The sequence below is a fragment of the Dipodomys merriami genome, unplaced genomic scaffold (assembly GCF_024711535.1).
Source record: "Dipodomys merriami isolate MVZ:Mamm:240054 unplaced genomic scaffold, mDipMer1.0.p SCAF_1, whole genome shotgun sequence".
Lineage (NCBI taxonomy): Eukaryota > Metazoa > Chordata > Mammalia > Rodentia > Heteromyidae > Dipodomys > Dipodomys merriami.
This window is the reverse complement of record NW_027202270.1, coordinates 2,235,864-2,259,383: the sequence shown is the minus strand read 5'-3', so window position 1 is coordinate 2,259,383 and position 23,520 is coordinate 2,235,864. Positions and strand designations below refer to the sequence as shown.

General features: G+C 53.6%; 1 protein-coding gene across 2 annotated transcripts in view; it reads right to left on the bottom strand.

Annotated features, from left to right (window-relative positions):
* Positions 1–357: 357 nt before the first annotated feature.
* The window catches only part of Per2 (period circadian regulator 2), a 38,414-nt gene continuing 15,251 nt past the window's right edge, over positions 358–23,520 (bottom strand). The window contains exons 8-24 of one of the 2 annotated variants that reach the window (XM_070003626.1): positions 20,971–21,022; positions 20,180–20,322; positions 18,063–18,141; positions 16,163–16,269; positions 15,594–15,747; positions 15,165–15,273; positions 14,365–14,490; positions 14,105–14,189; positions 13,072–13,237; positions 12,877–12,983; positions 11,979–12,143; positions 10,621–10,860; positions 7,797–8,608; positions 6,727–6,913; positions 5,648–5,840; positions 4,333–4,483; positions 358–2,362 (exon numbers count right to left, since the gene is read on the bottom strand). In XM_070003626.1, coding sequence (XP_069859727.1) covers positions 2,213–2,362; positions 4,333–4,483; positions 5,648–5,840; positions 6,727–6,913; positions 7,797–8,608; positions 10,621–10,860; positions 11,979–12,143; positions 12,877–12,983; positions 13,072–13,237; positions 14,105–14,189; positions 14,365–14,490; positions 15,165–15,273; positions 15,594–15,747; positions 16,163–16,269; positions 18,063–18,141; positions 20,180–20,322; positions 20,971–21,022 — 3,026 coding nt within the window. In that variant the 3' untranslated portion in view covers positions 358–2,212. The remainder of the gene's footprint in view (positions 2,363–4,332; positions 4,484–5,647; positions 5,841–6,726; positions 6,914–7,796; positions 8,609–10,620; positions 10,861–11,978; positions 12,144–12,876; positions 12,984–13,071; positions 13,238–14,104; positions 14,190–14,364; positions 14,491–15,164; positions 15,274–15,593; positions 15,748–16,162; positions 16,270–18,062; positions 18,142–20,179; positions 20,323–20,970; positions 21,023–23,520) is intronic. The other variant, XM_070003715.1, reaches the window with a different exon arrangement.

The window sequence follows — 23,520 nt, the reverse complement described above, 5'->3', positions numbered from 1 at the left end:
CATTTGCAAGTGAAAAGACTGCATGAAAAATGAAAAGCATGCATGGGTGGAGCTGCATTACAGAGTTCAGTCCTGTGGGCTGTTATAAACCAGGCCAAGGGCCCCCCTCCCCCCCCCCCCGTCTCTCTCTCTCTCTCTCTCTCTCTCTCTCTCTCACACACACACACACACACACACACACCAAAGAACAAAAAAGAAATTGTACAAGAGAATTTTTAGGGTTCTGTAAAAAAAATAATCCTTTGATAATCTCATCTCTCCAGTTTTTGGTGTGTCGTGTTAGGAAGATGTACAGGGGTAGAGGTTAGCTCTGGCAGGGTGCGAGGTACAGGGCCCCAGGAAACAGAACATACAATGGAAAATAAAAAATATACCTGCTTTATTTATCCATTTTCTAAAAGGCAAAAAAGTCATAAAAAGACACAAGCAGTCACACAAATATATTGCACTGAGTGAAGAAATTTGGTTTGCCCAGGAACAAACCACTTGTCCGGCAAGGCTCAGCAAATCACCACATAAACTCTGAGAGCGTATTTACATATCTTCTCAGGAATAGATTAAAAAAGAAGGCTCAGTTTAAAATAGAGAAAAAGCTCCATGACACCCGTGTAAGCACACACACTAAAGAATAGGTCAGGATGCTGGCAGCATGTAAACAGATTCACAAGATTATCCTAGAAAGTCAGTTTCTTAGCACATATTAAATAATGAGATAACGCTGGCAGCAGACATTCATAACAGTAGAGAGAATGTTTGTGGCAGTTTTGTGTGTAGGTAATGGAAGTGTACCCTCAGGCCTTCATCTACCCATTAAGATCTTAATTGTCATAAAACGGGCTACTTCCTTATCTTGGGCATCCAAACACGATCTGACTTCGTACATTTTTTTTAAAGGACTTTGTGTCAGAGAAAAATAGGACTGGCATTCAGGCATAAGACAGTTTTCTGTGAAAACCAATGCAGAACCAAGAGACCCCTTTCTCATAACTGCTTCTCTGTCAAAGAAGGACAGGCCGGCTTCCCACAGCCTGGACCCATTTTAAGCCAGCTGGTTTATCAGTAAGGACTCTCATTCATGCCAGGTGCCCATTCTGAACATTTCCCATCTTTGGGTTTCTGGCGCAGCTAGTGATTTTCTAAGGACCAGCTGGCTCAGTCTCCCCCAGGCCCGCGGCATTTCTGCTCTGAAAGTTCCAGCAACACAGGTGAATGTCAGCCAGAGGCTGAAGACTCGTCACAGGTGCTGCAGGGAAAGCTGAGCTCCCTTCATCCCTCAAGTGGGGACCTGTCAGCTCTGGATGGGAGCTGGTAACTGGGAGGCTCCAAACAAAAATGCACCGGGACCAGCGCAGCACCAGCCCGGTGTGCTGACCAGGAGGACACGGTGCTGGCTGGGAGGACGCCGTGGGAATGGACGACAGGAGGGAGAACATCGTTCTCTCTACAATTGGCCACGGTGGTCAAGAATTCCAGAATGGCGTAGAAATAGACAAAGTGTCTGGTAGGCATCAGTCAGATGGCGTTAGTCACAAAACCCGAGAGGTTCTGTGAGTCCCGAGGGAGTGGCATTCAACTCAATTTACTACAAACAAAAGACAGGCCAGATTGAAACGTTCGCCGCCACAGTACCCTAAGCCAAAGCGGCCAATGTTGCTTCACACCACTTAATACAAAATGCTTCAAAAGGAAACTGAGCTAGGCTTCTCTGTGTGTGGAATCGCACAGCTACTGGACTAAGCGATCCTGTAGATGGAAAGCAGTCCCCAGGAGAGCTGATCTGAGCACACCCTGGAAAAGCTCTGGAAAGGTGGAGGCCCCACGCAGAGCCACAAATGGCTTCCTGGCTATTTGTCACAGCCGGGTACGGCATCTCAGGACAACCAAAGGCCAATGCACGCTGGTGCCCAGAACAGAGGTCTCGTCTAAGTCAAGGGACCGTGGAGGGCGACTTCCCCGCAGAGGCTGCCATCCTCCTCAAGTTCAAAACCCCAATCGACCCCATTCTACAAACTGTGTTTAAAATACAAAAACGTATTTCTCCATTAACCTCCCTTATCTACCATATATAAGTCACCCCTCAGGAGACTAGGATGATTTTTTCTAAAACAAAAAAGGCAACATAAATATATATGTTCATTTCATTAGAAACAAATATGAAGATCTTTTCTCTTCCAAGCACCATCTAATGTAGATCACTGCCTGTCGGGTGGGGTTATGTCTGCTCTTCCTTCCTGGGACTCAGGGGGCCACGGCTTTCCTCCTCTTTGGTGTCTGACGTGTCGCTGAGTCCCAGGGAAGAAATGCCTTCCTCGTATGGCACGCAAGCGTTGTCTCTCTCCTCACTTTCACAGTACACGCATTCCTTCAAAACAAGAGAGGCGCCATCCGTTAGAAGCAGGGCCACTGAGATCTGAGGGGCCGTGGTTCAGACCAAGCAAGCCCTCGAGAGGCGGGTCCTCACCAGGCCCCTGTCAGAAGCCTGGCCTGGTGCTGCCGAGGACAGGGTGGCCCCTCCAGGGAGGGCTGGTTTTCAATGGCCAGGGGCTGTGCCACCGCCGGTATCTCGGTCATTCTTCCCTCATTCCCGGCTTGCAGGTGTGGCTGGACTTAGGAACTGGGCGACTTCTGAGACCAGGTCTCGCCTAGGTAGGGAAGCTGTTTTTTTGCAGAGGGCTCTTTGTATGTTTATAACATCATCCACAGGCCACCCTTATAAGATGCTCACTACAGGGAAGTGTGGGCCGCCAGTAAACAGCCCGTGTCTGTCCTGCTATGTCCTGAATGATTTTGCCAAGTTATACAGCCACAAGCCTCTTTTTTATTTTTATTGTGGGTCATGGGGCCTGAACTCTGGGCCTGGGCGCTGAACCTCAGCTCTACCACTTGAGCCACAGTGTCACTTCCAGTTTTCTGGTGGTTCATTGGAGGTAACAGTCTCATGGGGACTGGGAAGGTGGCTCAGTGGTAGAGTGCTTGCCTCGCATGCATGAGGCTGTGGGTTCAATTCCTCAGCACCACATACGCAGAAAAAAGCTGGAAGTGGCGCTTTGACTCAAGTGTAGAGGGCTCACCTTGAGCTGAAGAGCTGAGGGACAGCGCCCAGACCCAGAGTTCAGGCCCCACAACCCACAAAAAAAAAAAAAGAAAAAGAAAAAGATTTGTGGCTGTATAACCTGGCAACATCATTGAGGACATAGCAGGTCAGACACTTGGGCTGTTTACTGGCGGCCCACACTTCTCTGTAGTGATCATTTTATATGGGTGATCTATGAACAATGTTATAAACATCCAAAGAGCCCTCGGCAAAAAACCAGCTTCCCTACCTAGGCGAGACCTGGTCTCAGAGAGGGGGTGGCCCTGCATGCGGGGCAGGGCCGCTGATGGGCATGTGCCCACATACACATGTGCACAAGCTCACTGGGCTTGAAATTCTCCGAGCCAGGGATCCCTGAAGGGAGAATTCAGGTTCATGACATGAGAAGTGTTTTGTTTGGCTAAATAGAAAACACAATTGGAGAAAGGGGAAAAATAAACAACTTTTAGCAGACCATAAAGATAAGATAGCCATGGGCTGCAAAGGTGGCTTAGTGGCAGAGTGCTGGCCTAGCATGCATGAAGCCCTGGGTTCCATTCCTCAGTACCATATACACAGAAAAAGCCGATAATGGTACTGTGGCTTAAGTGGTGGGGTGCTAGCCTTAAGCCAAAGAAGCTCAGGGACAGCGTCCAGGCCCTGAGTTCAAGCTCTAGGACTAGCCAAAAAAAAAAAAAAAAAAAAAAAAAAAGATTAGGTAGCCATTAGAAAGGCCTTCCTCAAAGATTTACCAGGATTTCAGAATCTCTGTTTCTCTCTTCCTTTTCTTTTGTCAGTTGTTGGGCTTGAACTCTGGGCCTGGGTGCTGTCCCTGCACTCTTCAGCTCAAGGCGAGTGCTCTACCGTTTGAGCCACAGCGCCACTTCCAGTTTTCGAGTGGTTTATTGGAGATAAGAGTCTCATGGACTTTCCTGCCCAGGCTGGCTTTGAACCACAATCCTCAGATCTCAGCCTCCTGAGTAGCTAGGATTATAGACGTGAGCCACCGGCACCCGGCTTCTTTTCTTTTCCTTTTAGAAGGGGTCTCGCTAATAGCCCAGGTTGGCCTCGGCCCCTGATCCTCCAGCCTCTACCTCCTTAGTGTACTGGGATTAACACCACAGCCTACCATAAACAGCTCCTTTGCTTTTTCTAAAAACACCTTTTAACTCTGGATGTGTTAGCTGCTGGAGAAGCTGTGAGGACAGCACAGAGAGCTCTGCGCAGTGGCCCGTCAGGGCCGCGTGGTCCAGGCCTACCGTCACGTCGATGGCGGAGGGCAGGCTGCCCGTCTGGACCCATGGGTGGACCTCGAGCAGCTCCCGCCTCTGGCTTTCTGTGAACTGGGGCTGGGACCTCTGCAGCTGCTTCAGCTTCTCTCGGTCCTCCTTCAAGACCGTTTCGAGATCCCTTCACAGAGTCAGACACAGTCGAGGGTCACATGGCTGGCAGGTTTCTTTTTGTTGTTGTTTTTAAAGAAAACATTCATTTTCTACGAACACTTTCAATACTCTTAATGTACTCTTAAGTGGTTTTGCTTTATGCAAATTTGCTTTTAAGATAAATTACCTTGTTTAATGTAACTTTACCTCCCTAGCAAGTCTTTTTCCTTCCCTTCCTTCCCCGCACCTCCTGTCTTGTGTTGGTACTAAGGCTTTGAATTCAGAGCCTGGGTGCTGTCCCTTAGTTTTATTGCTCACGTCTGGCACTCTACCTCACAAGCCACACCTTCACTTCTACCTTTTTGGTGGTTCACTGGACATAAGAGTGTCATGGACTTTCCTGCCTTAGATCTCAGCCTCCTGAGTAGCTAGGATGACAGGTGTGCGCCACCGACTTGGGTGAAGGTTTCAGTTTCACTCTGAGCTGGACATGGGAACCAGGTCTCTGTGGGTGGCAAATGCCTCTCTGGGCCTGCTCTTACCAACTGCATGACCCGGGGCACCAGCCCGCACTGCCCCCCCAGCCCTGGCCTGGACCACAAGGGCTCTGGAACCCCTCTCCGGTCTCCTACTCCTCCTTCCCAAGGCCAAGATGCTCTCTCAGGGTTACACTCCCGTCCTGCCTTCCTCACTCCCAGCCTCCCCTTTCCAGGGATGCTCTGCCCAGGCAGGAACCATATCAGCGCCACAGGGCAGACCAAACCCAGACTCAAAGGCTACACAGAGACCCAGGGTCATCCACCTTGACCCTGCCTTCTTCAACTTCCAGACCCTATCTCCGACAGAGCCCGAGTGGTGGCACCAGCACACAGGTGTCACAAAAGCCAAGCCTGGCACCCCGCGGGAGGCAACTCCCCAGAGCGCCAGCTGTCCTGGCCATTGTGTGGGGCTCAGCTCACTCACAGGGTGACCAGATGCGCCCTGCTCGCGCGCTCTCTCGTGCTCTCTCGCGCTCTCTCTCTCTCTCTCTCTCTCTCTCTCTCTCTCTCTCTCTCTCTCTCTCTCTCTCTCTCTGCCACACTGGCTGGAAGGCAGGCCTTTGGATGGGTGTCTCAGCCTGTCTAGAGATCTTGTTTTGGGAACTCTTCAACCTCTCCCTGCCCAGGCTCCTAGGAAAGGGCCCCGTGGTTACCGGGAGGGCAGCTGGTAGGTCATCATGATACTGTCGTCGGTGTCTGCCATCAGTAGCCAGATGGGGTCCTGCAGGACGTACTTAATGAAATGCTCACTCTCCTCCATGTCTGCATGCAGCTTAGCTTTGTGGTTATTCTCTGAAGAGTCAATGCTTCCGAAGTATTTGCTGGTATGACTTGTGTCACTACTGCCTTTAGAAACATGAAAGAAATAGGACAGGTCAAAATCCTGAAACCTGACTATGATACCTTTCCTTATCATGTTTCTGGAAAGTCATGTCCATTTTGGAGCGCTGGTGTTTCGTTAGGCAAGAAAACAGGTGGTGCTGGTGGATTTCCTGATTTTCAAATGGTCTGTAGGGTTAGAACATAGAACATGTGTTTGCTACCCCATGAAGGTGGTTCTGGCCTGGAGAGCCCTTCACTTGGGCAGAACCAAGTAGAACCTTGACCTTGAACCAGGTTCCCATTTGTTTTGACTCTGAAAACTGGCAGAGAAGTATCCTAAGAGTGGAGGAGCTGGACTGTGCCCCCTTCAGCTAGTGCCACGGGGCAGAGAGGCCTAGAGTGGAGCTGAGGGGAGGTAAAGCTCACCAAGGAAGGAAGGGATTGGACCCTGAAGGTAGTGAAGATCCTGGTGAGAAAGGCTGGGAGCTACCACACATCTGCACAGAGTACCACAGAAGAGTAAGCAGCTAGCCTCTGTACAACCAGCCCGGGAGGGTAAACTTCCATTCCCTATCGTGCAACTAACACAGAAGATAAACTGTTATCCTAGAGTGTCTAAGGGATAGTTCAAGAAGGCATTGACGGGGACATAAGGACTTCAGTTGACACTACAATCTGAAGTCAATAAGCAGGACACAGAACTGTGACCCATTAGGGCCTACCCAGCCAAGATGGAGGGCAGGAGGACATTGTCTGTATGGCCCGCCACAGCTCCAAGGACAGGATGGAGCATGGCTGAGCACAAGTGCTAGTCTACCGTTCTGGGGCAGACCATCTTGTGAGAACCTTCCGGGTGCATCATGTGATAGCCACATGTTGAACACATGCCTATGGCCTAGGACCGGCCTACCTGCCCCACTGCGGGATGCATCACAGCCCAGTGAGCTAGAACCCAGAGAATCCGAGGTGGCCGAGGCCCCGCTCCCAGACAGCGCTGAGCCTGTGGCTGAGCAGAGGTCCTCGTTGAGTAGGAGGTTGAGCAGGTCACTGGATGTGGAAAGAGCATCGCTGTTCGGGGGGTCGGAGGGTTCCTTGTGCTTTAGGGATGAGAGAAGAAGACACCATGGCTCACAGGGCCCAGTAACCACACAGCAAAGACACAGAGGCTGGGCGCCCTGCGGTAAGGGCAGACGTGAGGGCGGACTTGTGTCTAGGGTGCATGGAACAGGAGCCATTCCATTAGCAGCCCCTGCTGTGCTGAGACCATGGCAAGTTCTGGTGCTTTATGAACCACGGGAAGTAAACATGGTTTCAGGAGCAGCAAGCCAGACGGGGGCTCAGGTTCCAGGAAGGAGAGACCCAGGCTGCTCCTCAGCGTCATGGGCAGCCTCGGCAGGGTGAGGCTGCCTTGGCGGGCCTGAGAACTAGCAGTCAGAGGGTCTGGTACCCAGGCCCCACAAGGGCACGCAGTTCCCTCAGTTATCTCCGACTTGGAGTGCAATGGACTACATTTGGACTCATGCCACTACACACTGAGCACCTTCAGCCACACATGAGCGGAGGAGCCTCTGGCCAGCATCCTCAAGGCTGTGGGGGATGGACACCAGGCAAGGCCGGCTTGCAGGTGAGAAGCAGGAGCATCCCCACCTCCTCTGCTATAGTTCTGGGGGGGGGTCATCGAAGGGTCCTGTGCCCACCGGGCCGGGCTCTCCCCCTCCTGAGCCTGACGTCCGGTGTTTCACCTCGATACTCACTTAAGACATTTTAGGCCAATAAACATTTACTCTCAACAAGTCATATTCTTCTATTAGGACCTGCATTTGCCCCAACCTATCATCCTTCTTTCAGATTCTAAAGAGCTGCAAGTAAACCTCTCTGATGGGATGGTACCAGGCAGCCTGGCTTGAGCCGAAGCTGCGCACCGGCCGCCTGGTATATGTTCTGCTGCTTGCTCTGAGAAGGGCATCAGAGGTTCCTTACTGTTGGAGGTGCCTTTGGCTGCCAGTCCTGGGAAGCGCCAGGTATGCTGTCCAGTCCAGCTGTCCCTGTGGCCCCCGTGGCCCCCGTGGCGCCGGCGCTGCCCTCAGGCGCCTCCTCCAGCTGCAGCAGGTTGAGTTGCAGGGGCGAGCTCCCTCGAGACTGGAAGAGTGGCGGGGAGGCCCTGCCCGTGGCCGCCGTGGCTGATAGCGGTGGGGTGGCCGGGGTGGCGGGACAAGTGCACGGCTGTCTGAGGAGTGAGGTCTGACTGGGGAACTCTGGCTGCGGGGTGGCGGTCATCTCAGAGGGGAGCACGGGGTGGTCTGGAAAGTGGGCCTGGTTGGGGAAGAAGGCCTGGGGTAGGTTTGGGGTCGCGGGTGGGAAAGGATAGCTGGGCAGCATCAAGGCCATGACTGGGGCCAAGGGAGCCGCGAGCTGCAGGGGCTGGACTGCAAACTCGTGCTGGGCATCCACGGGCACCACGGGCACTGCAAAGCTGGCCTGCGGGGCTGCAGGTGGTGCTGCCACAGCCCCGGGCACGGGCACTATTCCTGGTGCTGGGAACACGGGCAGAGAGTAAGCTGACACTGGGGCGGGGAATGGCACAGCAGAGCAGCTGGACTGGGAGGTGTCCGAGGGTGACCAGGCCGTGGTGTTCAGGCCCACAAGTGGGGGCCGATGGGGCCAAGGCCCCCCAGAACCCGTGCTATCAGATGAGTCCTGAGGCTTGGCCCGCTTGGACTTCAGTTTTCTATTCTTCCCAGCTTTTTTCCAAGATGACTCAAGTCCAGAACTATTTTTTAGTCCGGGGGCAGCTAAAATATGGAAAAATAACCAGAGTTGGAATTTTGACATGCATATGATTCCCATTATGTCAGCTCACAGAGACACACGGACTTTCATAACAGACAGCGCCTCCCAGTCTTAAGTGCCAGCCTACTGGCTCCACAACTTGCGTTCCCCTCATCCCCGGCAAGGGAGAGAAACCAAGGTGAAACTTTAGGTTTTGCAGAAAACCAAATCCCATCAGGTCAAAGGACCAACCCCTCTAATTGCCAGATCAGTTTCTCATATTTCCACGGCCTTGCTCTTAAAGTAGCTGGCATTAAAAGGCTTATTTGTGGAAAATAAAACTGAAAAAGTTTAAAAGGTGGGCAGTCTCTGTTGTTCCCCAATATCTGGAAAAAAAGAAATGGCTTCTAAATTCTGAAAGGTAGGACTACTGATCTACTAGTTCTTGATTGTACAAGCTTTATCACTACTGTTCCTTAACAAAAATGTCCAACAAAGCCTGAGCAGAGCCAAAGTTTGTGCTAAAGGCTGGGTCTTCAGATGGTGGAGCTGTTGGGAGGGGGTGGAGCCTTTAGGAGGCGGGGCCTGCTTAGAGGAAGTAAGGTCACTTGGGGTATGGCCTCAGAGGGTATACTGGACCCAGCTTTCTCTTTCTCCATAGACTGTGCCATCACAGACCCAAAGGAATGGCCTAGCAACATGGACTGTAACCTCCAATACCATGAACCAAAATAAATCTATCCTCTGATTCTCTTAGGTGCTCTGTAAGAGACAGGAAGTTGACAGACAGCCACATTTGCCCTTGGAATATCTTTGCTGTCCAATGACACAGCTGACATTAGGCTTTCTTCTGGAGGAGGAGGGGCTCTCCTGTGACTGGAACGCTAGGTGTCTCCTGGGGGGTTCATGGCAGATGCGCAGGGACATGGCAGCTGTGCTATGGGTTTTTACATGCTGAGGAATGACAGACCAGCCCAAGCAAACTGCTCTGAGTGTGCAGGTTTTGTGATTCAGCCTCTCTCTCTCTTTTTTTATTTTTTGTCGGTCATGGGGCTTGACCTCTGGGCTTGGGCGCTGTCCCTGTGCTCTTCAGCTCAAGGCGAGCGCCCTACCACTTGAGCCACAGTGCCACTTCCAGTTTTCTATTGGTTTATTGGAGATAAGAGTTTCATGGCTTTTCTTGCCTGGGCTGACATTCAACTGTGATCCTCAGAACTCAGCTTTTTGAGTCGCTAGTATTACAGGCACGAGCCACCGGTGCCCAGCTTCTATTTTTTTTTTAACTAGCAATCTTTTCCCTGGAGGTTACAGTGGCTAAAGCACTGTATTCCCAGGCTATCGTATTCATGTAAGGGCAGTACTGCCCAGGACTGCTGTGTAGTCCGTGTACTGTGGACATTGCACGAAGCCTGGCCAGGCGGGGTGAGTCGGGCTGGGAGGCAGACAATCGCGCTCTGTTCCCAGGAGCCACCGCTGCATCCAGTGCTGCGCTTGTTCTTTCTGGGTTGAGTTCACTTTTTATCTCAGGGTTCTGTCTGAGGTGGAGAGTATATAGTGGGGTTCCCTTTGCCGCACAGTTACCTGGCAAGTACAAGGCTAGGACCCTAACTCCACATCCAAATGGTCTAGCCTAGCACTGTGTGGCTATTTGTAATGCTCTTTCCTTGAGAACACAGGTTACTTCCTGGAGAAGATCTTCAGGCTGCTAAATTCTGCAGACACAGGCTGCATCATCAGCAGAGCGCCAAGCCTGTCTTACATGTGGAGACTTCTGGATTCGGCAGAGTTCACATTAAAAAAAAATCTTCTGCACTACTTATGCCTGGAATTTTCCATGTGGTCTTTTCAGACCATGGGAAGCAAGGGTAACTGAAGCTGCAGAAAATGAAGCTAGACGAGGAAGATGGAAATCTTGGTTTTACCCTCCACTGTGTCCTCTCATCTGACACATGTTGCATTCTGAAATCAGCACTGGACTCAATATCCTAGGAATCACACTTTTAAAAACACATGTCAATTCAGGCTTTCCACTTACCTCGTTCACTGGCCTGGGCCCTGGATCTCTCCTGCAGGTAGTACTGGCAGTGGGCCTGGAGAGCACCCAGCCGCCTCACCTCCCTGAACCTCTGCAGGAAGCCCTGCTCTTCCCTCTGTGTGTGGGCCGCCAGCACTTCCTTGGTGAGGCCCAGCTTCTGCAAGGGCCCTTTCTCCTGATTCAGGCCTCCAGGCAGGCCGTCCAAGGACTCAGGCCCACTTGCAGCATCTTCTACCGTCTCTGTAACCAGAAGCAGGTTTTGGTCCTCATGATACCACATGCTTATGGGCAGCACAGATCACTTACACGGGGACCTGTGATGTAGATGACTTGAGGGTGAGCATCCCCAGAGTCTGTCTTCAGCTTCAGAGATGGCTCAAGCCAAAGGCATGGGTACAGGGGGCTCAGAAATCAGACTTCTAAGCAAAGTGGGGACTTGAGCATTAACCCTGTTATTGACATTCTGAGGGCGATCCCATCTTGTGGAACAATCAAGGCTGAGTGCTCTGCACTTCTCTGTGTTCAGGGCCAGACACAGAGGCATTGTGACTGTGTGGCCTATGAGAACAGAGAGCAAGGGGCAGGCAGTCTGGGCACATGGGGACCCATCTCCTGGTAAAGAATAGGATGCAGGATTCATTTCAATCACAGTGTGCTAAAACACAAGAGAACGCAGCCGGGAACAAGGCCATGACTTGTCATGTTTTGTTACAACTTATACTGGTTCCTGTCCGTACACAGCGAGTGCTACCAACCTTTGGCTGTGAGCAAAGTGGGATGGAGGAAAGGCTCTCAAGCTCTGTGGGAATGCAAGGGGGTAGAGCCTCATTCCCAGTGGTCCTTTGCCGCCTGATAAGGGGTATACCTGCACCTTCCTTATTTACAACACAGCACAGAGTCACCATGAGGTGGCGCCAAAGCGCAATAGGGCAAAGGCTGACAACCTACCTCTCATGCTGGTCAACTTACTGAGCAACTGTGTGTGTGTGTGTGTGTGTGTGTGTGTGTGTGTGTGTGTGTGTGTGTGTGTGTGTGTGTGTGTGTGTGTGTGTGTGTGTGTGCGTGCGCGCGCGCGCGCGCGCGTGCGTGCGTGCGTGTGTGTGTGTGTGTGTGTGTGCGCGCAAGCATGCTTAAGGCTAGTGCCACAGCTCCACTTCTGGCTCCTCCCCTCACCCCCCAGTAATTAATTGGAGATAAAAGTCTCATGGACTTTCATGCCTGGGCTGGCTTCAAACTTCCATCCTCAGATTATAGGCATGAGCCAGTGGCACCCGGCTTTAAAGATCACATTGTCAAATGGCAAACCAGTTTTGAAGATCACTCTGCTGTTGAGATACTAAAAGAACCCACCAGCATACCTAACTCGGGCTGTGGTTTTTTGTCCCCCACGTGAACGATGGTGCTGCTGTAGCTGCACTGGCTGGTGAGGGACACCACGCTCTCGGCCTTGCTGGGCAGCGTTAGGGAGGTCAAGTGAGCACTGACTTCCGCGTGGCTGTTCACCTTGCAGGGTGCAGCGGCCTCTGTAATTTGTTAGAGAAAACAGAAGGAAACACAAATGCACAATCAAGAATGAATGGCTGGCTTAGCTAAGGGGCAGTGACCACAGAACCCAGAGGCCCTGGCCCGCTCACACACCCCACCTCACAGACACTGGGCAACCTGTCCTCAGACATCTGTTCACAGGAGAAAGGCGAGGAGGAAATTGGCCTTCTGGTGGCCTGTGGGGAGGGACTTCTCAGTAGGTAGGAGTCAGCAATAACCCTGGTAATAGCAAACAGCTCACCCTCTGTGAGTGACTGCCCAATCTTCCTGCTGCATCTTGACAACCGGGACACCCTGTTCCTCATCCTGGCCATGACCATCAGCAACATAAGCACTTAAGAAGGCTGAGCTCTGGGGTCACTGCAAGGGCCAAGGTCCCCTTGAGACATATGAGAAAAGAGCCCCAGAATATTGGGACCAGTGTAACGTGGGAGCGAGAATCAGGATGTTCCCATGCCTCCAGCAGCCCTAACAGTGTCCTATTCTCTAAGCCCAGAACCACCTTGATCTAGTGGTGTGTAAGAAGGACCTGGTGTGTAAGAGGACCTGAGCAACTTCCCTTACATTGGACTCCTGAAGCCAATCAGTGGATCTAGGGCGGGGGGGGGGGGAGGAGAGGAGGAGAGGGGCCCCTCAGGCCAGAAATGACTTCTGATTGCACCCCAAGTATTTCAGTCATCACAATCTCACAGTTTAACACAGACAGAGTACCTCCGGGATGCAGTCCGGGGCTGACGGTGGCCTTCCGCGACGGGATGTGTGCAGGGAACTCACACTTCCTCTTCAGGGTGGATGCCTCACTGCAGCTCTCCAGGTACCTGTGTGGAGGGTCAGAGGACTGTGGGTGGGGGAGGGAGGGGAGGAAAGCGGAGAGGGCAGGAAGGCCACAGCGCCCCGCCCCGGTACCTGATGACGCTGTCCAGGCAGCTGATCTGCTGGTAGGAGCAGGCGGGCTGGTTCTTGCAGGCCAGCTCCTCAGGGAAGCTGGCCTTGGGTGAGCTCACCCCGGGGCTCTCCTTCTCTGTGGCAGGAACAACTTTTACCTGAGTAGCTGGAGGGCTACTCTGTATTTCTGAAAAGATGACAACATTGTTCTCTCATTGAATACTTTCCCCCCAAGGACACAATGTAGGCGGGGAAGTCTATTCTACCCACAGTGTTTCACAGGCCTGGAGACCAGAGAGCAGACACCCAAGCCCTGCCGGGATGTGCTCCCGAGGGAGCTCAGAGCCTCTGCTGCCCTGGTGAGGCCTGGGTGGCACTGGGCCTGCGCTGCCCCCCAGGGGTTCTCTCAGGGTTCAGGCTCAGTGGTGGAGAGGCCAGGCCTTCTGGGTCCTGAACTTTACTGCAATGAGATCCCAGGAGCTCTCTGCTCCTGGACAGGGGTCTTGGCTGTAAGAAGCCTGTGGTAAGGGCTGCCCGGGCAAAATGCTGCTGTCCTCACCGCAATGGCACAAGCCCATCCCCCTCTGGGCCCTCAAGCAAATAGCTCTGTCCAGCTCACCAGTGTGTTCCCAATACCCAGCCCTGCACTTTGCACTGTCCACAGGTCTGTTTTGAGAAGTGCAGACTCCACATCCCAGCTGTGTGTGTGTGCAAGAATGTGTGTGTGCATGCTTGTGTGCTGTGTCACATGTGTGAGCGCATGGCTGCACAGCCCGCCCACAGAGCAGTATGAGCAAGCCGTCATGTCTCCCAGCATGCTCAGCAGACTGGGTGTTGGGGACAGAGGAATTACTCCCCCCCCCACCTCACCAGGCCAGCAAGGCGACAGAACCCACTCAGGTAGTCATCTCTGCACCTGCTGACTGAACACGGTCCTGCCACATGGAGTACACATAGAAGCCACCTCTCTGCCCATCCTGACTGAGCGTTTAACCCGGGGCCCGGCACTCTGCCATGCCCAGAGCATATTAAGGGGATGTAGAGTTCTTTTCACCTGGAACTGAAGTTTTCTTTTGTGCTCCAGCTTCATGAGAAAAATGACTTTTGGTTTTGCTCTTGCTACCATTTTTAGAAATTTCCTTGAAGAAAAACAAAAGGAACAGGTTATTCATTCTAGGAGACTTCCTTCCATACGCCCCAGTGAGACAGGTCATGCTGGCTTCTGTCACTCCAGAGTTCTCCTCCACCCTGCCTTCCAGCTTTCCACAGATATCTGCACACTCATTTTCTTAGGAAGAACAGAGAGGGACGTACGGATCTCCTCCGGCGAGACTCCTCATGACCGTTGCTGTCACTGGATGAGGTCTGACTCATGAGATGCTCATGGGACCCATTGCTGCCCAGGCTGCCGTAGCCACTGGAGCCACTGTGGGGGATGGGCTGTGGGGGGACAGCAAATAGAACTTGTGGACGTGGAGGAGGGGTACCGCGGAGAGTGGGGTTGGCTATGTTCCCATTGGGGTCGGTAGGCTCCCCAAGGTCATAAGACAACCACAAGGGGCTGGCTAGGGTCTGAGCCCCAGAGTCAGGTGACCGATGGGGACCCGGCCTCTCCCACGGTGCTGCCAGTCCAGGCTGGCAGTCACTGAGAGGGCCTCCACCGACGGGGAACTTGCTCAGCCTCAGCGTGAACACCAGTCACACTGGCAGCTCTTGGGAGGGTGTGGGTGCAGGTAGGACACCATGGCCGGAAACTGAGAAGCAGCGATGTGCTCTGGCGTGGAGATCACCATGGCTGCCCTAGTCTTTCAGGCTTGTCTGGAAATTCCCGGTGCTGGTGTCCAGGCTGGTGGAGCCTTATGCCAGATGTGCTGTGGGGAGTATGTGGCCAGGCCATGGGATTTGGGTACCCTTCAACTGCTTGCTCAAGGTCGCAGCTTAGATCCCTCAGTGCCAAAGCCGTGACCCTAAACCAGCACTTCCAGGGTACTTGGGAGCTTCTTGGGTCAGCCCCTTGGGGCCAGGGAATCACAGACACATGGGAGCACAAGGGGCCAGGCCAGGCCCAGTGCAGGGTATACCATGAGGGCCGAGGGTGCAGGCCCGGCACCCACCTGCAGCAGCAGCCTGTGGATCTGCTCTGTGAGCTCCTGAATGCTGGGGTGTGGGGCCTTCTCCTCCACTCCCGGGGGGGCTGCGAACACGTCCTCATTCAAGGGGCCCCTGTGTGGTTTTAATGCATCTCATTAGTAGGGCCCCCTGGAAGACCTCTGGCCTGAGCACACAGCACCCATGCTGCGTGGCAGGCCGGGACCGCTGCCTCCTCCCTGTGATCCCAGACACCCCTGCCCACTCCCCATTCAACCTGAGTGAGGTTCCCCCCACCTCACCCGCCCACCTGGCTGGGGCTCCCCCACAGGTAGGTGGCAGGAGGTGACTCTGGTCCCGGTCTCTGGGCCCCGTCTACGCCACCTGCTGGTGGGGAGAGAGGACAGGCCAGGATCCCTGAGACCCCTGAGTGCCGAAGCCCTGGGAGCACTCACACCCTGACTCTGTGCCTCCCGATGATGAAGGAGATTTTCCTGCTCCACGGGTTGATGAAGCTGGACCAGCTGGTGTCTAGTGTGATGTACTCCCCGTTCCGGGCGCGGAACCGAATGGGAGAATAGTCGAAAGGCTGCCCACCGGACTGCAGGACTGGGGGAGAGAAGCAGCGTTCAGGGTGCGAGGGACCGCGTGTGCGCAGCACGGACACACTGAGTGTGCCAGCTTGGGTCACTGGCACTCTCTGGGGACACGGGGACCTCCAAATCACTGCCTTCACCCCCATGTTTGCTTCAAGCTGTCCCCTTGATGGTTTTATCCCCTATTAGGACATGCGTCCTGCGCATGAACCTTCCCAGCCACAGCTGAGCTGATCTCCCTCCCATCTGCGATGGAAGCCAACGTACAGTCGAGAAGCAGACGGGCGCTCCTGCCCACACAGGACCCCACGTGAGCTTTCCTCCCCTCCCCTCCCGGGCTGGCAGCCCAGGACCGAGGTGGGAGGCAGCTGCCCTCGGTCACTAGGTGTGACCACACCCCCTGAGGTTCACGGTGCCTGGGCCCTTACTCTTTTTGTGGATGGCAAGCATCAAGGGCCTGTCGCTGGGGTGGATCTGCATGAGTAGGGGTGTCTCGATCAGGTCCTGAGGTAGATAGCCCAGGAGGGGGACTGCCCTGCAAGGCAAAAAGACCCAGAGCCTCAGCACAGGGCACAGACTGGATGGAACAAGCTAGCTGACGAGGGTGAGTCCGGCCACATCAGAACTTCACCACTTCTGGGGAGGGAGACTGGTACCAAATCCCCAAAGGCTGTGATAGGAGAGCTGGGCTCACAGCCAGCTGGTGTAGCCATCAAAGTAGCCAGTGAGGGGCCTAGCGACCCATGAGCAACAAGGTTCTGTCAGCTAGGGCCTTGCACCACCTTAGCACCGTGTCTGCTCGCCTGACAGAGGAAATGTTCCTTTTAGCTGTGCCTGTCCCTGGCAGAGCAGAGCTACCTCAGTGCCTTTGGCTATTGGCTCCAGTCCTGGAGGCTGCCAGCATCCTCCTCCCACCCCAGCAAGAAGTCTTCTCAAGCTCTTTTTCTGAGGACATCCTGCTTCAGTCTTTAGATTAGGGATGTATCACTACTCCTCTGGTACGCAGCTCTTTGGGCCTGGAGTTGCCCTTTGACTTTGTCCTCCTCTAAGGCACTCTCTTGCTTCCCTGGACACAATGTCCCTGGCACCCTGCCAGGGCAGGCATGGCTGGAGGAGCAAGAGCAGGAGGAGGATGAAAAAGAGCCCTACCTCTACCCTGGCCAGCTAGTGTGGACTGGCAGCCTGCAGGTTTCACTAAGGAGAGCGCTGCAGACCTGCTCTCCACACCACCTGCCTATTCTCTGCTCTGCACCAGGAAGGGGAGGCTGCAGGTCCCTCTGCACCTTTGGTGGAATGGAGGCCTGCAGGTTTGTTTCACACACACAGTTCCCAGGCTCCACCTCCAAGATCCCAGGCAGCAGGGCAGCAGGGCAGGGTGTGACCCAGGAACCTGCATCTGGGAACTGTCCGGCAATGATTCTGTCACAGAGGTCCATGGAACACAGGCGTGTGGCCTGGGGCTGGTGAAAAGGGTCCCCAGCTTCCCCCAGAGGGAGAAGTTTTATTTTGAGGCAGTGTCTCACTATGTAGTCCGGGTTTCCTTGAGGTCTTGATTCTCCTCCCTCAACCTCCTGAGTGCTGCGATTATAGGCATGCACCATGACATCTGGCTCTGAAGACATTATTTGGTGTCTTGCAAAGTAATTGCAATTGCTTTTCCTGTCATGTGTTGCTCAACCATGAGGACATGGGCTAGGAAGCGAACCACTAGGTATCTTCATGGTGCAGACAGCATCAGGCAAAGTGACACAAACCTGGACGGCACAGGCCGACCACTAGTCATGCCTCCTTGGTGCCGTCAAGCCACACACTGAGGCAGAGAGAGCAAGGCTGCTGCGAGTACTAGACTACAAGAAGAGACAGAGAAGAGGTACGAGTCTGCAGAGATGCAAGCACACCAGCACTCCCTGCTGCAGTGATTACCTCGCCATGCTTCCACAGGACCAGAGCAACAGGCAAGCTGGAGCTTACCCCAGCCGCACCACAGCTCCAGTAATGCCATGATGCTCGGGCCTCACGGGCTGGCGGGTCACTATCGCATTTGGGGCCTGCCACCTGCTGCATCGCTGTGCCACAGGCGCCGTGCAGCCGAGCATGTGCAGATGATTGTGCTGGTGGAATGAACATGCGGCCCTAGAGTCAGCTACAATGCTTTGATGCTGCAGTGTGGATAGACCCTCTCCCAGTCCCTTTAGCTGTCCCTAGGCACAGCTGATGTGACACAACAAGAAGAACCTTTCAGGAGTCGAGGAGAGGAACCTCGCAAGATTAATTCCTCGGTGAGCGGCTGCAGTGGGCTGGGCACGGAGACCACGTGACGCCACTCACCTTTCATCTACATCCTGGAACAAGCAGTTCGGCGTGTGAGTCGTTGTGAAGATTCTCTTCTCCGGAGGAATTCTGGGGGCTGGAAGAACAGAATTTTGCTCCAATTACCCAATTCTAAGAAATATTTATTCAGTGTAGCTGTAATACAATTACTGGAAAACAGCATGTCTACTCACAGTAATGGGAAGAGCTAACAGAGATGAAGACGCGGCCTGAGCCAGCAGCCTTCGGCTGGGAGATGCGGCAGACGCTAGGCTGGTGCAGAGCAGCCAGCTCCCCAACTTCTCTGCGTCAGCCAGGAACGGCCCTGCGAACAGCGCCACGTGGGGCACCTGCAGCCTCCTCACAGAGTCATGCGAGGCCATCTTTTCTGTTTTAGTTTTTTTGTCAGTCATGGGGCTTAAACTCAGGGCCTGCGCACTGTCCCTGAGCTTTTTCACTCTACCACTTTGAGCCACAGCTCCAGTTCTGCTTTTCTGGTGGGTAGTTGGAGATAAGAGTCTCACAGACTTTTCTGCCCATTTGGCTTTGAATGGTAATCTTCATGTCTAAATTTCCTGAGTAGCTAGGATTACAGGTATAAGCCACCAGTGCCCAGCCATCTTTATAGTTTTTAAGATAAAACTACAGTAAATTCAACTATCTTTAGGAAAGTGAGTTACATATTTGGATTTAAAATTCTCAGCAAATGCCATTGTATTGGAATTTTTTGTTGTTCTTGTTGGTTGTGGGGCCTGAACTCTGGGCCTGGGCGCTGTCCCTCAGCTTTCAGCCCAAGGCGAGCACTTTACGCTTGTGCCATAGCACAACTTCCAGCTTTTTCTGCTTGTGTGGTGCTGAGGAATCGAACCCAGGGCCTTATGCAATGCAAGGCAAGCGCTCTACCAATGAGCCACCTTCCCAGACCCTGTATTGGAAAAATTTTATAGTTTCTAAGGTGAGTAGAAATATTAGAGTAATTTCCATAAAGGCAGTTACATAACCAACATTTTCTTCAACTCCTGAGTTCTAAAATCTTTTGTTCTTCAAGAAGACTGATACTTTGGGGAAACAGTGTCTTGAAATCTAAGCACCCACCTAAATCCCAAGTGAATACTTAAGATATTCTCTGTGCAGGGATGCAGAGACTGTTAAAACATGTTGGAGTCATACATTAGAGCACGTTTCTATTGCTTTGAGAAGTGCCTTGTTAAAAAAAAAGTCACCGTTGTTCACTGAGAGCAGATTAGAGTCCAGTACAGCCAGGCTAGCCTGAGCTGTTGTGGCTCATTCCTTATAGCAGGCACCGGTTCTTAGGAAATATGGACCGCAGGACTTGAGAATCACCGCCAAGACAGTTCCTAGCCAGGCTCTGTAGTGGGTACAAGGACTGTGGTGTCACAAAACTGTCCCTCAAGAGGGGTCACAGAGACAATGCACAGTGTGTCAGTGCCTGCATTCCTTCAGTCTTCCAGGGCAGAAACTTGATTGTCTGGGGCAGGGTAGTCTAAGGAGCTATAGCTAGGACAGCAGCAGGGCTGCTGGACACCACAGGCTGAGGGGAGGGCCAGGCAGAGGGCCAGGCAGGCAAAGGCTAGGAATAGAGGACACATGGGGCTCGTGAGCCTATCATAGAACCTGACCCATCTGCACAAGGCAGAGCAGGCTGGGAGGAAGGCAAGCCCAGGTGGAAGTCAGGAGGGGAGAGGGAGGAGGGACATACATCCAGTACTGGACCTCTTGGTGGCTGAGGGATGATTTGGTCTTCCGGATAGACTGAGGTGGCTGAGGGATGATTTGGCCTTCCGGATAGACTGAGGTGGCATGAGGCCGCAGTAGAGCAGGGAACAGGATGAGAGGGGAGGCAGGACCTAGACTTGCAGCCTGAAAGGCAGGGCAGCTGGAGGATGGGAGGGGCCACAACAGCGGACGCCACGTGGGTGAGAGTGCCAGTGTCCAGATGTCTTCAGAAGGCCAGATAACACAGTGGGTGAGTGAGTCCCGGGGGGGGGAGAAGGGAACTGTCTGGAGGTGGGGAAGCCAAGGCAGAAGAACAGCTAGGAGCCATTTAAACATGTGCCATGTTTGGACCACTGTGTGACACCTGACACAGGTGCTCCCGGGGCCAGGCATCCTACCTTCATAGCCTGAGTGCACCCTCTCTGCCAGCAGCAGACAGCAGAGCTGGCTCTCAGGTGCCCGCTGCTCCTGTACCTTGGCCAGGTAGGGCGTCATGCGGAATGGCTGGTAGTGGATCTCATGCTCGTGGCGCTTCCCGACACTGGGGAGGAGAGCAACATCAGGGCTTGGAATCCTGACCTGGCAGCCCCACCCCGGCTGCCTGCTGGCTTCAGCAGTCCTTTCATTTGTTCTAGCAGAGGTCCTGGAGCTAGGCCAGGCTGCCACACCAGCTCTTCTTGTGGGCAGCGGGCAGCCCTGCGCACAGCGGGCTGTGCCCCCGCTGTCAGACTGTCACCCTGGGGTCAGTGAGCTGAGCCTGCACCCTCACCAGTGGGAGTTCTTCCTGCTCTTGGGTGCTCTGTGCTCAGCTCAGGGCAAGCAGAGCGAAGCAGCTGCTTCCTCAGTGGGGTCCTGGGCCCACCTCGCTGCCAACACTGCCTGGATACTTCAGTGGTCACCCTACTCTGGATCAAGAAGCTGCTCAGAAAACCCCCAAAGTGTGCCCACAATCTAACAGCTTCCGGGTTCCCTGTGGGTCCTAAGGACTGCCTTCCTGTGCAACCAGTGGCCAGGGTGCTTTGAGTGCAGCTGGCTGCGCTCTCCTAGCCTCTGTGCACACTGGACTGTAGTTTACTGCATGTTTTCACACGGGCAGAGCCTTACAGCTGAGCACCTTCCAATGTGCCCCAGGCACCAAGGGTGGCAGGGGCCTCTGGGGTTAAGCTGAGAGCATTGAGAACAGCCTCACCTGACACGGCAAAAGAAGGATTTCTCCTCCATGCACTCCTGAGAGAAGGAATCTGCAAGAAAGAAAGCCCAAAGTCACGCATCCACTTAACCAACTGAAGACAGACGTCACGTGTTGCGTCTCACAGACTGTTGAGAAGCCACTTGAGTGTCCTACCCAAGCACAGAGGGCGTCCTTTCCATTATGTATCTCTAATACAGATACAGCTCCAAAGTGATTTTGGGATGGCACCCAATGCTGCTACGATGACACCAGTTAGCAGGTATGGCGGGAGACCTACTGAGTGTAAATACAAGTCCTCAATGTTTCAAACACACACTTACCCCAGCCCCTGCAATTCTGCTAGAACAACAAAGGGTACCCACTAACTTCCATCAATTCTCTGTATAATACTGATTCACTTTAAAAGTTGTAATATCTAGTGAAAATGTGAGATCAATGGGGCCATCTCATTAGAAGTGAGGGATTGTTTCTAGGGTAGTTTTAAGGAATTGAAATTAAAGAAAGAACACTTAATCTTTCACCTTGAAGTTTCCTCTGTTCAAAAGCAATAACAGCTAGACAGTTACTAATCATGGAAACAGATAAAGTTACTAGCCTGGAAAGCCTCTGAGGAGTCGCCCAGTTTTCTTTTTTATTCAGCGGCCACCATGCTGGGGAGGTAGCCAGGCCACTGGTGCTGGAGACGTGCACCCAGGATGCCTGTTTCCCTGCGGGGCGGGGCCGAGCCAGCCCTGATGGGTCCTTGCACACTGCAGACTCTAGAGTCTGACCTGACAGTCCAGGGTTGGATGTGGGGAGAAAGCAGCGGCACTACATCTGGAACAAGAGCAGGCACTCCCTCCTCCGGAGGCAGCTCCCAAGCCAGCGCGTGCCCAGGTGGCCCCCTGCTGGGTACAGGGTCAGATGGCAGGGGCCTGGAGGCAGTGTCCATCCTCGATGCCAACCAAACGGGAGGCCCTCAGGCCTGCAAGGGCCTCCCCGTGTGGTGTCAGGGAAGGCTGAGGAGATAAAACTGCAGATGGCGCCTGGCGAGCAGGTTAGGGCAGGAGCTGGGTCAAGATTTTGATCCAGGTAAGGTCTGACTGGGGCAACTCCTGGGCCTGTCCACTGCCCTCTTGTCTCTCCGGGTCCAGTTAGAGCCCACGAGGGGCTGAGGTGTGCAGGGAACAGATGCTGAGGGACGCACACTGGCCAGGCTGCCCCGGTCAGTGCAGTGTGGAGGGAGGGGACGGCCGAGGTAACTGGCTGAGCCGCGCCTCTCCCAGGAATTTTGTTAGGACTGTGCAGATCCGCCAGCCATTCTCAACACCCCGCGTCCCACAGCTGTGCTGTTACCTTCGGAAAGCCTCGCAGCTCTTCCAGGCTCTGTCTTGCCAACCAACTTGGAAAAGTAGGACAAAGACATATGAAGCCCAATGGCAACTGCCCGGGGGCAGCAGTTGGGGACAGTCAGGATGGAGGAAGGACCAGTCCTAGCCCGGAGGTGCCGCCAGAACGTGACTTAGATTGTCACAGTGCTTTTTCTGTTGCTTAACAAATGGCCTGAGAGTGAAGATTATATATATAAAATACCATTTACATACTTGACTCGCAGTTCTAAAGGCTGGGAAGTCCGAGGGCTTCTGTGCTGCTATCTCATGGGGGAAAAGCGAAAGGGCAAGCGAGGTTCGGGGGGGAGGTCAAAGATACAGAACACCAGGAGCCTCACTACAACCACCTGCTCTCAATACCGGATTCGCCCCCAAGAGGGAAAGCTCTCCTCCCCACCCCATTCCTCCCACCACCTGATGGCTCTTACAACCCTGCCACAGAAAAAGGCAAATTTCACATGAGATCCCAAGGGACGCGTTCCTGGTCTGCTGAAACTCCTGCCTCACCGTTTGCAATACAGCCACCCCACCCCCCACTCGCAGTTTCCACTTGTTCCAGAACCAACTCAACAGTCCAAAATCCAGCTGACACTTGTGAGGTGAAAACAACCACCCATTGCTAAAATACAAAGGCAGAATCATCTTCACTCCACACACCCCTCCTGGACACGCCAGAAGTTGGGGAAGGCTGGGCTCCCCGGGCTATCCTGGGCCCTGTCCACCTGGCATTGGCCCTCAGGGTTGGAGTGGTATGTTGCTGGTGCAGCCTTCCCAGGAGTGGCATACTGCTAGCAGCCTGAGCCTCTGAAGGCTCCGCTCGGCAGCCTGGAGGCTACAGCAGCTCTGCCTGTGTAGCTGATTTCTGCCTGGGGTCAGAGCTTTCTGTGATTTCCTTTGAAATCCAGGCTAAGGGAGCCACGCCTGGTCGCTCTTGCACTTGGCACACCTGCAGGATTATTAGCAGCTTATGGATGCTGCCAAGGTATATGGCTTCCACGCTTTGGCCCAGGGGCTGTAACGCATCCTCCAGAGCCATGGATGGAGCTGCAAAGAGCTCAGAGGGAGGCAGAGAGCACCTGCCAAAGACAGCCCTAGTGCTAGCATTCTGAGCTTTTGCTGGGGCTCACTACCTTGTCCTAATGAATGGTGCCCACTGCCCCTAGCTGCTGAATCTTGG